This window comes from Seriola lalandi, unplaced genomic scaffold, assembly GCF_002814215.2.
Source record: "Seriola lalandi dorsalis isolate HSWRI2012SDOR001 ecotype SW California unplaced genomic scaffold, Sedor1 jcf7180002054554, whole genome shotgun sequence".
In the NCBI taxonomy this organism is placed as follows: Eukaryota; Metazoa; Chordata; class Actinopteri; order Carangiformes; family Carangidae; genus Seriola; species Seriola lalandi.
This window is the reverse complement of record NW_019525107.1, coordinates 975,619-991,737: the sequence shown is the minus strand read 5'-3', so window position 1 is coordinate 991,737 and position 16,119 is coordinate 975,619. Positions and strand designations below refer to the sequence as shown.

The window sequence follows — 16,119 nt, the reverse complement described above, 5'->3', positions numbered from 1 at the left end:
CCCTCCTCCCCAGTGTGCGTATGTGTGGGCACGCATTTGCGTGTGATGAAACACTCTTGAAATTGAGTGAAAACACGTAGTGTCTTTTGAATGTATGATCAAGGGAGTTTTTGCACACCTCTCTCATACAAATAAATGAGTCAAATCTGTATGTGCACCACACCACAGCTGTACACACAATAAAACATACGTAAACCTTCAGCTGCATGTGCTGTGCGCACATTTGTCAAAGGCATAATACCTCAGAGAAGCAACCTGCAAATTATGTAGACAAGATCTTTACCCTCTAATCACCAAATTTAACTGGCACAAGGCTAAGCTACAACTGGTCTGTCTGTTTCTCTGCTAATTCATGATCACAGTCGGCTAATATAGGCCAAACACATGCATACATGAACACGCGACACACCTCCTCTATCTATACACCCCACTGAGCCAACAGCTGCTTCCAGCAGCTCCAGAGTGTGGCTGCCAAATGCACCAAAACACTTAACAACGACTGACAGTAACACGTTATTCCCCACAGAAATGTTTAACTGCCCTTTTAAATGAAGTAAGAGGGAGGAATGCTGATGGTTTGCCGCTGTGCTGTGATTCCATCAAATCATCACCTCTCTCTGCCTTGACTGCTAATCCAATCTGACAAAGCACACCCATGTCACCAAGCAAGGGGACGTCTCACCCCTGCCTCTGGCCCTGACCCTTACCTTTAGTCAAGTAACTGGGGGCCCAGATAATGTTTTCCCAACCGCTAACCATTATGGTTTAATGAATAACAGCGGTGGCTGAGCTGACCTGTGACTGGAAGAGGCCTCTGGCTCCTGCTCTGTTTCTTTGATATCATGACCTCGTTAATGCCCTCTCACTGGCCTGGCATGGGGTTTTCTGGTGATGATGCAGGTGCTGTTCGCAATCACACACATGCCCTTGCGATTTTCTACCTCCCTCAGTTGTTCACTTGTAACTCGGCACGCCTCCTCTTTCCTGTTACACAGAATCTGTCCAGCAATCTATCCACCCACACATTCTGACATATCACATATTTTACATGGACTATATATTTTCTCTCTGTGCTATATCTCGATTCAAACAATACTGCCTGTGGGCTCTTACACATCTTCCTCTTTCTGTCGTTATTTCAATCTCACTAGTCAGTGTGTGGTGAGTAAAGACATTATATGGCCATGACATTGTGCTTCACGTCACTGCTCTAAGGGTCAGATACTAGACTGGTTTCTGGAAACAACATACTGAAAGTGAACTATAACCTTATACTGAGTAATATTCAAGGAATAGAGGGTGAATGGTAGATGATTTTTTTCTAGTGAAATCATGAGTGGAGTTATGTGACTATAAATACCTTTAAAAGGAGCTATTTGTAAGTTTTTTTCCATTGCTACACAGCCAACGTCAGCATTTAAAGCTGTTTACTTCCCAGGGTAAAAGAAACGGCATCAAACTTCTTTGCTTTACTCACCAAGAACTGTTTCCAGCAGCGGAAAGCAACCCTCTTGTTCTTTTCTTCTACTGAAGTTAGCATGCTAACCAGCTAGCCCCAGCTCAGCTGAGCAGTCTTGTCACTTTCCAATACCGAAGAAGAGGAAGTAGCACCTCTAACCTCATGTCTTGTAAATGCAAAAATGGCTCAAGCTCTTGCCAAGACTGGCTGGTTAGCATGCTAACTTTAGTAGAGTTAACATTGGTGTTGCTTTCCACTGCTGGACATAGCTCTTGGTCAGTAAAGGAATGAAGCTTGATGCTAAACTTGCATTGTTTTCTCTAGTAAGTAAACAGCTGTTGATGCTAATGTTGGCAATGTAGCATTAGCAAAACTTACAAATAGCTCCTTTAAAACCAACGAATAGGTCTTGAAAACAAACAGACCATGGATGCTATGGCCAGTGAACACAACGCACTGTACAATGTGTTACACAAACTACACAAGGAGGAACTGTCCAATCACATTAAGACTGTAGGTGTCTTTACTGGACGGATGGACTATTAAGAGGGAGTCTAGGCTGACAGCTTCGTTTCATGACAGCATGAAGGCCAAGACCCGACACACAGCTGTCAAGAGAAAGAGATGCCCTGTGTGTGTATGCGTGAATTAAAGGCGCAGAAGTGACGAGTAGGTAAAGGCTGAGTGAGCGGAGATTACCAATGGCTTGAAATATTATCACATGCTATTAGCACTGTATCACTGTTCATTAAGCTGATGGCTAGCTGGAGTTACTTGACAGCCCCGCGGTAAGAGCGAGGGAGATGGAGAAAGTGAGAGAGAAGAGAGGAATGAGGAGATAGACTGTGGCCCAGAACAAATGTAGAAAGGAAATTGGAGCAAGAGGAAAATCAGGGAAAATGATAAAGGCCTGCATTCCTCGATCCTTCGCTGTCATGGATTCAGAGTCCAGGTTACAGAGGTAAACAGGAATATCTCAAAGGGGAAATAGGGCAGCTGCTGTATTTAATGTGGCAGGAACATGGCATCTTACTACAATCCCTAATTCTTATAGCAATAACATTCATAATAAATGATAACCAGATGACTGTACAATGTCAAAACACATATATCAAAGAAAAGGTTTGTGCAGAGCTCATGAAAAAGCTTCCTGTAAACACTGCATGATCATAGAAATGCATTAAACAACGCTGTCACCCAGGCGAGCTTAACTCTAAGGGCCCTGATAACTGCTGCTGTCTTGTATGAAGTGGGAGACAGAGGAGCAGTAAAGCTGTCTCCCTATCAGACAGAAACATTAGTCGCTGTCACACTCAGTTTGCCTTTGCACAGACAACAGTTTAGTATATCATCAAAGCCAAAACAGTTCTCATTTCTGAGATCTATTAGAGATGTGTTACTTGAAAAAGGCACTTGAAATGGAAGCACACATTTGCAAAGTAGATGAGAGGAATGCTGTTTTGGTTGCTTGAGTAATCTAGAATCATTATGCATGCTATCAAACACATAAACAATGCATGTTTTTCCCTTTTTTTCCCACTTTGTTTCATTTCACAACAGCTTCTAATGAGGACGATCATTACGCTGCATGTAAAATAGGGGAAATTCATCAAGAACTTCAAAAAGATTCCCTTTGTTGTGGGTCACTGTTAGTAGTTTCTGTGCAAAGTTTCTCTCTCGCTCTCCCTCTGTCCTCCCTGTTCCCCCTTTTATCTAATTTTGGACCACTCTAAGATCCAGCAGTAATGAATTGGCTAATCACAGTTATCTGGCCCATTCAAGTCCTCTGTAAAGCAAATCAATAAAACCTGGCACGGAGCCAGCCATCCACTTTGACAGACGTTGCTCGCTAATCTATTTCTGTGTTGTTTTTTTCTGTCCTAAAGATGTTTACTCTTTCTCTTTTTCTCTGTCCCCTCTCTCTCTCTCTCTCTCTCTGTACTTCAGCAAGGTCAGTTGGGAAGCTGAAAAACAAAACAAAAAAAAAAACCTCATATTCCATGCCAGCTGGCAACTGAGAGGACAAAAGTCAAGCACTGCGTACTTAAAGTTCATTTGACAGGGGGAGAAATTTACTCTTTGATTGGTAGAACTGTTGGAAGTCACTGGAGCTCTGAGACTTCTACCTCAGGCAAGAAAATATAACAAGGCCTACACCCGTTTCCACAGTAACAGATCAATAACAGCAACGCAACTGATAAGAATTTCTATGAATTTCAAATGTTCTTCCCGTGGTGCCTACATTGGCTGCAGACTAAACAGGAATATTGATAGGCCAGGGAGGCCCTGCCTCCCAACACAGCTTCCTTGCATAATGTCTTGGACATATTTTTGTAGTGTTTTTATTGCACATAAAACATTCGATAGCCAGGATGCATGAGATAGAAATACCGTATTTATAAGAATGGAGGCCACTTCTTATTAAGAGAAACATGTGGGAATATTCACGCTCACTTTTACTTATTTTTTTCTGCCTAACCAGGAAGACATGGATCTGGGGAGCAAGCAGTGTTTGATGTGGTTTCCTAGTCCTAATGACACTACTGCTCCCAACATTGGTGGAAACCACACAATCCACCGCCACAGGCATAGTATGACTCCCAGTCTCTGTGTGTGTAAGAAACCGTGTAAAAGCGGAGCCAAGACCTATGTCGTCTTTTCTCCTTCAAGGCCACAAGCTTGCAAACATGAGAAAATCTTCATGAGCAAGATAAATACCGCTGCCATCATCTTCATTGGTAGCCCAGTCAACGAGAACTCATGCTGGAGAAACTGGATTTCTGCAGTGCTTCTTTCTGCAGGCAGTCTCTGGTGGAAAGTGCCTCTAATCAACAATGGGTTAATTAATTTCACTCATGAGGTTATGTCCAATTATGGGGTGCACTCAACAGGGTAATTTGTTTCCTTAAAAAAAATAAAAGGCATTGCCAATAACAAATCTAATAAATAAAATCAAGTGTTCTACTTAGACAAAAAATGTGATTACTGTGATAAATTAATGCACAAGAGCATCACATATGTACAGACGTGCGTACATGAGTCTGTCTTTGTGTCTTTTGGGATTTGGCTACATTGGCATGGACGCATACTTCGGCATATCTCCTAACTATATTAAGCCTAAATGTATAAAATCCATCTGTAGTAAAACTGTATGAGTATTTGTCTCTTGTTGTTAGATAATGAAAAACGCTTCCTTCGAGACACTGGCAGAGAAAAGAGCAAGCAATTAGAGGAAAGAGAATGGAGAGGGAGACAGATAGAAGGAGAGAAAGCAACGGAGAGCTGTTTGAATGTGATTAATGAGATCACTGCAGGGTAGGCTGTGTCATTGTAATAGTCTGAGCTGAGAAGGAGAAGGAGAAAAAGACTGTGAGAGACTGAGACAGAGAAAGAGACAGGAAGAAAGAGAGCAATGAGAGGGGAAGAAGAAAAGTGGAAGAAAATGAGAGGGGACAGCTGGGTGACTGACCAGGCTACATTTAACTCACTGCTATGAAAAGAAAGAGAGGATGAGAGAGAAAGAGAGAGAGAGAGAGAGAGAGAGAGAGAGAGAGAGTAAATCAGAGAGACTAAGAGGGGGGAAAAGCAGATATAAGGTTTGGATGAATGGAGCAGCAGGGGCTCTCAGTCTTCCACTGGCCTTTTAACAGTGAAGTGTTTAGAGAAGCCTGGACCAGGTCTGGCAGAGAGAGGGGCTTGTACTCTTAAGACAGCCCATGAAAGACGCAGCCTGCTGCTGCAGCCTGGGGCCGGCGGCCATCGCCTCTTTATCTGGCTCAGGGTTAAGAACGGAGCAGGAGGGGGGTCAAGTGGAGGCCAGGTTCCTAAAAGGTCACACATACATCCTACCAAACCACGACTCAATGAACAAGCTAATCATTAGAGTTATAGTAATCAAACACCTATGGCAACCACCTCCACACACAAATACCCACACCATCACACACCACCTACGAAACACAAAAAAACACACTGCCAGAAAAATGGACCCCCTTTGTTTTTGAAAATAAATGATGACATTTATTATAAAAATAGCTTCTACAGATACAACAGAGGGCTCTTCTGTAGTTCCTCAAGGATGTTATGTTGCGTTCAGGCCCCCCTGGCGATCAGAGGGTATTCCCCACAAAGCACAGAGCAGATGTTCACAGAGCCATTCGCAATACTGTAGGATAGTATTCATCAGTCATCCTGTCTTCCGTAGAGGCTGAAGGAAGCCCGACACTCTCTCTAACTGTGAGCCCCCATCCACAGACACTCTGAGGTTCAGATAATGCCAAAATAAAATCTACCCCTATTTGCAGTTCTCCCAAATAGTGCTGGTTTTACTGTGGGACATTTGATTCAGCCTCTCCGGTAAAGTGCTGCAAGTTGTGTTGGGAGGGAAAAATGTTCTTTTACTAGCTAAAGTAATTTCTGCAGGCTATGCTCGGCTTCCAGCTGTTGCCCTTGGGCAGACTGAGACTGCATTGCTTAGTTTAACATGATTAAAAAGATTTGCAGGCTGGCAATCCAGCAGGGAGAGTCCTGAAGATGGCTGTAACATATTGCCAGCTATCACTTCAGCTAAAACGCTCCTTATGTCGCCCTGTCACTTGCCATTATGTCATTTCACCAAGTTTGAAATGTTACTTGTCTGCTTCGTGAACAGGTGCGTTGAGTTGGGTGGTTTTCATTTCATTTTAAAACAGGACAAACAAAACAAAGACAGTATAACAAAGGAACGCAATTATTTGTTCAGTGTGGGATTAATTGGAGCACAGCATTCAATCTGAAACAAAGTGATGCAATGGTTATTGTAATTCAGTGAAAAATAACAATTTGTGACTGTGATGATTGGAAAGAAATTCTACCTGGTGGCAACTGTGACAGCGCTTTTCACTAGCAATTGTATTTCCTTTCATGTGAGCTCAAGGTTAATGCGAGTCATGCAGCAACAATGGAGGTGTTTAATAAAGCCATTAAAATTATTAAAATGTGTGTTTCTTTTCCCTTGTTTGTTTATTTGTTTGCAATCCCACAAGGAAGAACCATTGACCAGCTGGAAACAACAACTGAAAGCTGTTTATAAAGTTCATGCTCATATTTCACAAATGAAGATAGCGAGTATACTGTATGTGTGTGTGTGTGCATGTGGTTTAGAGGATGCAGGTGACAGGACCCCTCAGTTCTGCTCGCAGAGTAATTCGTACCCCCGGGGGAACCGGTTTGGCTTCCATCCAGTCGTTGCCATGGGCCTCAGCTGTTGCTAGGGACATCATCCTCATTGCTAGTTAGAACCTCTCTCCCTTTTTCTCTCTCTCTCTGTTTGTTTATCTGGTCATCTCTGACCACCTGTCCTCCTCTCTCGTTCCTCTTCTTCATTACCCTAATTTTCCTCCTCCATTACCAGGTAGAAAACCCAGGAGGGTTCATAGGAAACACAGAGCCCGAAGGTTGGACAACGGTGACGACAAATCTGCATTGCTGATCCCTCGCTTCAGACCAGGCAAAGCCCGGCCACACCAAAGCAGGGCCTGGTCAGGTCAAGCAAGTGAGCAGCCTCTGGGCTGACAGGCGACAGACATGCGAGGCTCTCAGATCACATTTCCTCCAAGGGCGACAAATCTAAAGGACTAACTCTTTGAGGCTCATTACTGGGTGAACACAGAATGGAGGGGTGAGAGAGTGGTTGGAGAGGCAGAGGAGGGGGAGAAGTTGACCACTTGTCCACCAGGGCCCCTGTAGGAGCAGCTGCCTGCATTTACAAGCCTTTCAAGTCCCCGACACTTTATGCCCTATGATCAGCTGCTACCCCCCTGCAACAACTCCAGCACTGTCCGCACAACACACACACACACACACACACACACACACATACACCCATGCTGTTATTTAAGGCCAGTTTGGGAGCCACATGAGACAGCCACACATCCCCCGCTACAATAACCAGTTCAACAGTTTGTCCGGTTAAACACCTGAACCACCCTTTCAAGTTGTCCCCTTCAGCTGCCAGGGGCATCATCCAAACCAATTCCTGATTATTCATCAGGGCATGATGAGAAGATTTAATTAGGCTGAAAGCAATGCATCATGGTTGAAGGCTTGAAGGATAAAGAGCTGGAAGACATGAATTGTTTACTGCTGATACAGCCCACCTTAATTTCATTCAAAACTCACATCCACCACGATGTGTAGTGTTCGAATAAAGAAAACGAAGTGTGAAGTACAGGTTAAAGTTTTGAAGAAATACTAGGCTAAAACTACTGAGAGAATGTTTTACTTTCTATGTCAAGGCTCATTACTTAATTATGTATTACATCATTTTAAGGTCGGTCCCATATTTTATACTTCCCTTGTGTTATATTCGAAGTGATGATATCCATAAGAAGATATAGTTGTGGTTACCAAAAACCATCTCAATGTAGTTTTACATCTCTTCTCTCAGGCTTCTCACTGGAGCTCTGGCAACAACAGGTCGGGCAGCCAATCAGGAGAGAGACTCTGATCCTCTCTTCTGATTGGCTGACTGTTTTCTGAGTGATTGAGTAAAAATATAGCAGATTTCAGGTAAACACTCAATGGAACCCAATCCTGCAAGGTTGGATGGTTGGTCCGGGTGGGCTGGGCTCAGGGCATGGCTGAGGGCAGTGACTGCTTTGTTGTGACATCACAAAGTTACAGGAAGTCCTGATGGCTCGTTTTACGGCTCAGTTTCTGAATACGGGCTGTGTGCATCTCTCTGTGGACTGAGCGCTTTGATACTTTCACAACATTAATATAGAGCTTAGACCTGCTATATAATTTAAAAAAAAAAAGACCTGGAAATCTTGCTTTATACAATGTGGGATCTTTGATAAACAACTTATTTAGACCTGAGTAAGTCTAATGTAGGAGAGGATGCCATCTGGGAATGTATCTCACTGGCCATAGGTTGAGCCCTTCTGCTGTTTTCGACAAAACTGGGATGGAGGATCTTCACTCTCGTTGTTTTGACTCTGATTAACAGGGGGATCCTGAACGCGTCTTGGCTGAGCTTGCTTTAACCTCCCCATTCATACACTGCTGGGATATTTTTCAACATCCAATTTTACATGTGCATCCGTGTCCTACATCTCCATCGATATCAAAGGGAGTGCTCCCAACAGCTCCCTCTCTTCCTCAGTGCCATAGTTGTTGCTTCCCACCAATCCCAGTCCCTGTGTGGGATCTGTCTGTGCTTAAGCACAAAGTGAACCACACACACAGCCAATTCCAATTAAATGATGCAATTCTTGGGTAATGTGTATCCAGAATAAACGGCATAGCAGATCGCCCATTCCTATAATTTGACCCACAGAGCCCTGTAGCAGTCTTTTGCTCCCCGGGTATGTAAGAGTGATAATGTAGATGATGGAGTCTGCTGAGTATCAATGTAAATCTGGGGCTAGAATTTAAATAATTAAAGGACATTAACTCATGAGCTGGACTACAAGCTCACTGGAAAATCCTCTGATGTTAGCTTAGAGTGGGCTAAATTTCTAGTTTTGGTCCTGATTGGAACTGGTTTCACTGTAGCTAGAAAAAGTGCACGAGGACCTGGAATATTGATTGCCCCCTAGCAGCTTTCTGCTGAGGTGAAAATCTACTGCCCTCCACAATCAATCACTGCCTCGAGGGGTGCCACCCAGAAGTCCACAACCAATTTCTGAAAAGCCTCATGACAGTCTGACTACACATTTAACACTGCTGTTATATGATAGTACGAGGTTTCTCTCCAGGTTGTGAATGAGAACACTCCACCTTCACGAAACATAATATCCTACATCACACAGTAAAATGTAGTCACTTCACACCCTGTGCACATGATCACAGCACGCGAGCGCCATACCACTGTATGTGGCTGGCAACTTCAACGTTATTGTTTCTTGCAGTCCATCATACTATATATGCATTCTCCTCACCTCAGTGTCTGCTTATCTCCCCCCCACACCCCTCTTAACCCCTCTCTCAATCAATCCCCTGCAAAAGCCTGTCACTGGCAGCGATATCCGCCAACACTATCCCTCCCTGCTTTGCCATGCTCCAGCAAAGCCCAGGAAACAGCAGCATATACAGGAGCCGGGTCTGCAGGGAGAGCGGGGAGGGAGGGAATGAGGAGCGGGATTGAATGGGGAAGCGGGAGATGGAGGGCAGGGGAGGGTGGGGGGATTCTTTGGGAAAGGAGCCAATCCAATTACAGGCAGCGGTGCAGCCCTGGTTTCTTTGGCGGCACTAAATTCACATTTCAACGGTCTCTTCCTCCCTCCCCCCAGTACCTTCTTACTTCTCCTTCTATCTTTGCCTCTTCCTGCCACCTCTTTTCTTATTTTTCTTTTCTCATCACGGCTCACACTCACACCCACCAGACCCCGCATCCCCACACACAACACACCCCTCCCTTTCGCACATCTGTCTGTCTGTCTCTCCTGATTGTGAGAAAGAGGTAGAGGTATGGAGCTGTACTACCACCAAAGCATCAAATCTTGTCACCCTATAGCTGTGTCATGCTCACATCTGAAGGGAGCCTGCAGCACCATACCTCCATCTACTTGTCTCACACAGCTCTGTAGGAGCTTATCAGCCGTCTGCAGAGGAGCAGCAGCCAGGGCTCATCAGGTCACCCTCTCCCTACACTCCCCCTGAGACACCTGAGGGAGTGCATGGATAACACCCTCAATGTAAACACATGCATATTTCACACACAGGAAAACACACACACACACACACACACCTTACCCGTAAAAGTCTTAACCCTCGGAGGCCACAAAGTCCCCACTCCAGAAGGTCTAAAACTCAAACCTGTCCTCACAAAGATAGAAGCACAAGCACAAGCGCACGCACACACACACACACACACGCACACACACACACACACACCTTAACAATGACAGTGGGCAAAGCAGCACCTCCTTCCCGCCACTGCTGTCATGCAGCATTATTGATTATTCATTACCTATTAAAAAAGTAATGCTCTCTTTTTCCACGCTGTTGCAGAGAGCCGCGGCGGATATAGGCTAATTGTGGTCATTCTCTCTTTCGCGCGCATTAGACGGACAGTCAGCGCTTGTTGAATCCTGTGTTTGCATGCAAATCACCACTGGTCGTTGTCCAACAACTTACTTGCATGCAAATTATTGGAGTTTTTTTTTTTTTTGCACTGTGGTGGCAGCCTCGTCTAATCACGTGATTTCAAACAAATCAGGTTCAAATAGAGTCCAGCAAACTCTTGCTTCAGCAATGCTGGTGCACTAAAAATACAAGCTTACCAAGGACACAGATGAACTTGCAATAGAAATGGTGTTAGTAATAGTAAAAGATGGCTTTCCCTCATGCCTCATAATGTCATCTAATATATAGATAGAACTAAAGTAGGCAGAATATTTATAAGTAGAAATATGAAGTAGAATAGCTGACTATGATGAATCAGATGATGGGAATACTCCATACAAGTGGCATTATAATGTTATTCTGTTGTGATCTGGAACAGTGCTGTACTTGGTTTTTCTGTTCTGGTGCATAGATCCCTGGGACCTATTCTCCAGGTGTCCTTTCCCAAATCGTGGTTAATTCCGCCCCACGTTAGCTGTTACTGTGGTTACAGTTATGCCCCATGTGAGGAGTAAGCCTATGTACACAGCAGCACGCAAGGCTATTTTGCATGGGTTCTCAAACAAGAAGCAGAAGATAGGAAAGAGAGCCAGAGGACCGGGGAGGGCAGGCGGCATGCGGCTCACAGACGAGAGTGTGGAAAGAAGCAGGAAGATAAAAACAAAAGCAACAGCAACACAGTGGGGAAAACACTCTTTTTTCTTTTTTTTTTTTTCCCTGTCTCATCTAATGTAACCAAGTAGAAAACGGTGCTGAATTATTTAACAGCTCAAACAGGGGATTACATCGAATGAATATTCTCTCCACGACAGTCTGATTGGTGTATTGATTTAATTATAAATAGATGGAGACCAAAATAATCCAGGCCAACTCCGTGTGTGTTGCATCGCCAGGCTCCAGATAACAAAGAACTTGCCAAAAGAGGTATCTAAATGGTTTTAGAGACTCTCTTTCCTTTGCACTCTCCTTTCCTCTTCAGCTTGATGCAGCTGTGAGCAAGAGGGAGGAACGACTGTATGAGCCAGTTATGGCCCTGTGACACACTCCTGCTGTCACTCAAAAACAAAAAAAAGAAAAAAAAAACAGCCCCATGGGAGGCGGAGCCAAGTGAATACTGACAAATCCTTCAACCAGCTGTCTAAATGGTGTCTAGAAAGCCCCATCAGCATTCAAGACAAACAGCAATTGTGTACGATGCACCCACGCAAACACATTATTTGCATGGAGGTGAACATTTTAACATATAGCATATAGTCTAAGCATCAGGCGCCTGCAGTGATGTCAGCACTGAAGCCCTGCAACAGCAAAACATAGAGATTTCTCATTGACCTCTCACCTCATTTCAAAGCAGACCTGTCATTTAAATCCCTATTCATTTCTGTCAATGACCAATCTCATCTAATACCCTGATTCCGGTTGCTGGGGTGTGAAATCTATGATTATGAACTGGGCCAGCAGCCTTTAACCCCTCTGTGGCGTCTGTATTCTCCAACCAAGACTAAGAGGTTCAGTGCATGAACCTGCTCCCTCTTCTGCCTCTCAGTGGGCCACAGTCAAGAAAGGTGCTTATTAAAATTAATGGGCCACTGCAGGTTATTTAACACTGCAACACTGGAGCTCCGCTTAACAAGGAACTGGTAATGACCACTACAGTGAGCTAGCCATCGCCATTACCCCTCTCCGACATTTTGACAGCAGGCATTAAATATTAAGGAGATACGTTTCCCTGTGACCATGATCCATCTGCACGGAAATAGGACCACTTCACAGTGTCTGTACCCCCATGGACCACTGGACAGCCCGCATCACAGTGATGAAGCGAGCAGAAGTCTCCTGCAACGGGCCTTTGCTCACTGCTGGGTGAGAGGAAAGTAAAAAAGGAGCTGGTGCTCACCTTCTTCAGCCGTCCGCTCTTGGTGCCCACAAAGGCTACACAGTAGCTGTTGTAGACATAGGAGGTGACAGACGTCATGCGGTCCCGGGTCTCGGTGTAGAGAGTGTGGCCGGTCACCAGCTGGGAACCTCCGAGCGGCTGGTTGATGTCCAGACCACAGAAGGAGTCGTCGATGGGCACTGGCTGGAGGAGGAGAAGGTAACAACAAAGGTTTTAGAATGAAGTTCGTATAAATGACATGAGGAAGAAAAAAAAGTGAGTCTGAAACAAATGTGTCACATTAAACATAGAAACCCCTGACATGAAAAGTAGTGTAGGAAGGGGGAGCAACAAAAAAATACCTCAGAGAGCAAGACATTAGTAGAACGGGGAGGCTGAGACGCAGAGCATTATAAAAGAAGACAGCTCAGTACGGAGGAAAGATGAAGGTGACAGAGTGAGACAGAAGGAGAGTGCGTTGGTCAAAGTTGTGGAAATAGTGGCAATGTCAGAGAGTGTCTTGAGAGGGAAATGAGGTGGGTGAGAGAGGTGAGCCTGAGAGAGAGAGAAAGAGAGATGGAGAGGGAGGTCAGAGCAAGGTGGAGGTGCGCGAGCGAGTCTCCCAGCCAGACAAACGTTTGCCTTTCTGTTCCACTTGGCAGACATGTTTCAGCTGCGCCTGACTGAGCTCCACCTTGCTCTCACTGTGGCTCATTACCCTGGCCTATCATCACACCTCCGCAGGAAGACACATACTGCATGATAACTATCTCACACTGGCAAACACACCCCCGCACGATAACCCTGAAGTATGCATGTGAGCGCAAGAGTCTGCATTTACACATTCATTAGAAAATAGTCGGTCACCGAGAAAGTCTCGTGAAAGTTTGACGTCAATTCTTGGGGAAAATGTCGGTGTCGTTATGTTTCTTAGCGGAGAATTGCTTGGTGTGAGGAAGTGGTTCTTTCCCCCGTGATAAGATTATAAGACAAGGGAAGTTAACACAGGGAAAAGGGGGGGTGGGGTTGGGGGGGTGGATGAGGAGCAGGAGTGGTCTTTCTGGGATTGAACCAGGTCAGCTGAGACAGTCTGAGTGGCAGTGGCCTCAAAGTGCCATGTGGAGTAAAGTGAGATGGCCGAGCGAGCCTCCCATGTATACATCCCATAATCTCTTGCTGGCAAACCCCATCTTACTCACCCTCTGAATATATACATCCCCTTTCTTTAACCCCCGACTCTCTCATTCTCTTTCTCTCACTGTGAATGTATCCACCTCGCGCTTGTCTCCTCTCTGTCTCTGTCTTCGTCCCCGTCAGAACAATATTAACAGACTACGCTGAGTGACATTTCCCGCGCTGGGAGGCAGCTCGGCTTCTTCACTACACACTACTACACACCACCACGGCTGTAAAAGGCGTTCAGCACTACGCACATTTTCATGAGCGGAACAAAAGCAATAATGCTGACAGGGAATAATCGCCTTCGCTCCTATAGTCACGCCCCCCACTTTATGGCATTTCCTTTCATTTCCCTTTGCCCAAAATAGCGCAGAAGTGCTATGGGTTCTCCACTGCAGTATTCAAATTAGAAAAAAAAAAAAAAAAAAATCAGGTAAGCTTACATTATCCTTTACTCTTGTGGTTATCAAATTAAATATATTTTATAGAGGTGTTTAATGCTTGTTTAAAACATATGCTGCTTAGACACAGAGAAGGAATCAGATGGGGAGAGCGAGCAGCGATCTGGAGAGAGACAGCCATGTAGCTCCAGACTCTGGCTTATCAATAGCTACTCCCTCAAATGCATGCAGCTATTCCACATATGGTCTGTTGGGCTCCAGACCATTTGGTTCTGATTATATCTAGATTGTTTAGATGATGTACACTTAGCAGACTTGGCAGCCGAGCCGAATCCCCCACGGACTCCATGTGGTTGTTGTTTTCTTGTTCACCTTCTCACACAATGTTGTTGTTTTGTTTTTTTTTCTCCTTTCCTGCCTTATCACAAATCTCCCAAGCAGTGAAGAAATGTGGATTTGCCACATCTCAGACTGTTCCATACAAATGACATTGATTATCTTTAGCAGGGGCTGCGCTGTGGTGAGACTAAAAATAGGTCTATAACCCTGTGTGATTAATCCTTATTGAATAACTCACAACAGGGTGATGTATTTCATCTATACGGAGAAAAACAGTTGCTGCCTGGGTGTGATTCAACAGCACACTACACACAATCTTGCTGGACAATGACATCAAGTGTTGCATTTGGTGCGGGATTTGAATGACGGATGAATTAGACGTGACAGGGTATCTGCTCCCAAGAGTTTCCCGCCCAGGGTACATCAGTGTTATCAATACCAGCTTCCCTTCGCTCTCACAATGTGGCTAATTAGTTGGTGGGGCATGAGCAAAAGGCAAGGCAGGATGATAGTGTTACTCGGGGATAGACAGAGAGAGAGAGAGAGAGAGAGAAAGAGGGGGAGAGAGAGACAGTCTGATACAGAAAGAATCCCATCATGGCTCTCCTCGTCGGGAGTGACGACAGAGATGCTGTGAATCTCCAGATGGCAGAAGGCTGGACGGCTGGGTGATAAATCTTTGACTGGCTGCTGTGTCTGAATCCCCTGGCTCAGACTCACTTCCATTCCCGGGCCTCAGCCTCAGACTGTGTTATGCGCGCACACACCGAAATGTATGCAAGACGGGAGTGGGAGCTGGGGGTATAATTAAGGTTCCCTGCTTTGAGCTCGCTGGTTACCTGCTGTTCACAACGGGCCAGAGGAAAGGCACTCGGACTGCATGTGTAATTTACTCTGAAATCGAGCGAGGTACAGTTAACAGTTAAAAAAAACAAAAAATAAAAAGCCTCTCTGGTTGGTCTAACCTCGATTCACCTCATATTTTGATGGATCTCAGACATGATGTGCTCTAAAAATACCGCACACAGAGTTACAGGAACATATTTATTTAAGAAATACAAGATGTGAAACATATGTTCGCTCTGAGAGAGCCACGCTGCTTGAGTTGGGGATTTAACAGCAACCAGACAACGTTAGCAAGGTTGACATGTTAGGCTGTTAAATGTAATTTGTATAGGCTTTAAGAGTTCCTCATCCATTGACATCTATCTGCATAATCCATATTATACTATGGATTTACCGGGCTGTTCATTGAGCACGAGGACACAGTCTTAAGGACTGTATTTTACATCTTCTTATCGCAGTGGCTACACACACAAAGCTTGTGTATCCGCGGCGTATAATGTGAAAGGAGAGCAGAGCGTTATTGGCAGCGCGTGTCTAAAGAATGGAGTGGGAGGTGCAGCTCTGCAGGTAACGGCTGGCACCCTTCAGAGCATACCGAGATGATTGGGTATTCTTCTGGGAGACTGGAAAAAGGTTCTAATTTGAGATCCCCACAGTCAGAAAGTCTCTCCACACTTCAGCACTGTCATCACCGTATGCCACCATCTCTCCTTCTTCCGCCTACTCTCCTGCTTTCCAACCTCTCCTCTCCTCTGCTCTGCTCTCCTCCCGCCTTCTCAGTGGAGCTAATAAAACTAAAACAGAGCTAGTTCAAGATAACGTCTCCCTCCTCCTGACAATCACCTCTGACATGGTGCTAATGAGGAACTTACTGATTTTATAAGAGTGGTCAACTGAGTGCCCTGCGGGAGGGG

At 44.9% G+C, this 16,119-nt stretch overlaps 1 protein-coding gene across 1 annotated transcript in view; it reads right to left on the bottom strand.

The window, feature by feature from the left end:
* Positions 1-16,119, bottom strand: part of plxna2 (plexin A2) — a 180,057-nt gene that overhangs the window by 136,255 nt on the left and 27,683 nt on the right. The window contains exon 3 of the mRNA XM_023415627.2: positions 12,462-12,644. Within this exon, the coding sequence (XP_023271395.1) occupies positions 12,462-12,644 (183 nt within the window). The remainder of the gene's footprint in view (positions 1-12,461; positions 12,645-16,119) is intronic.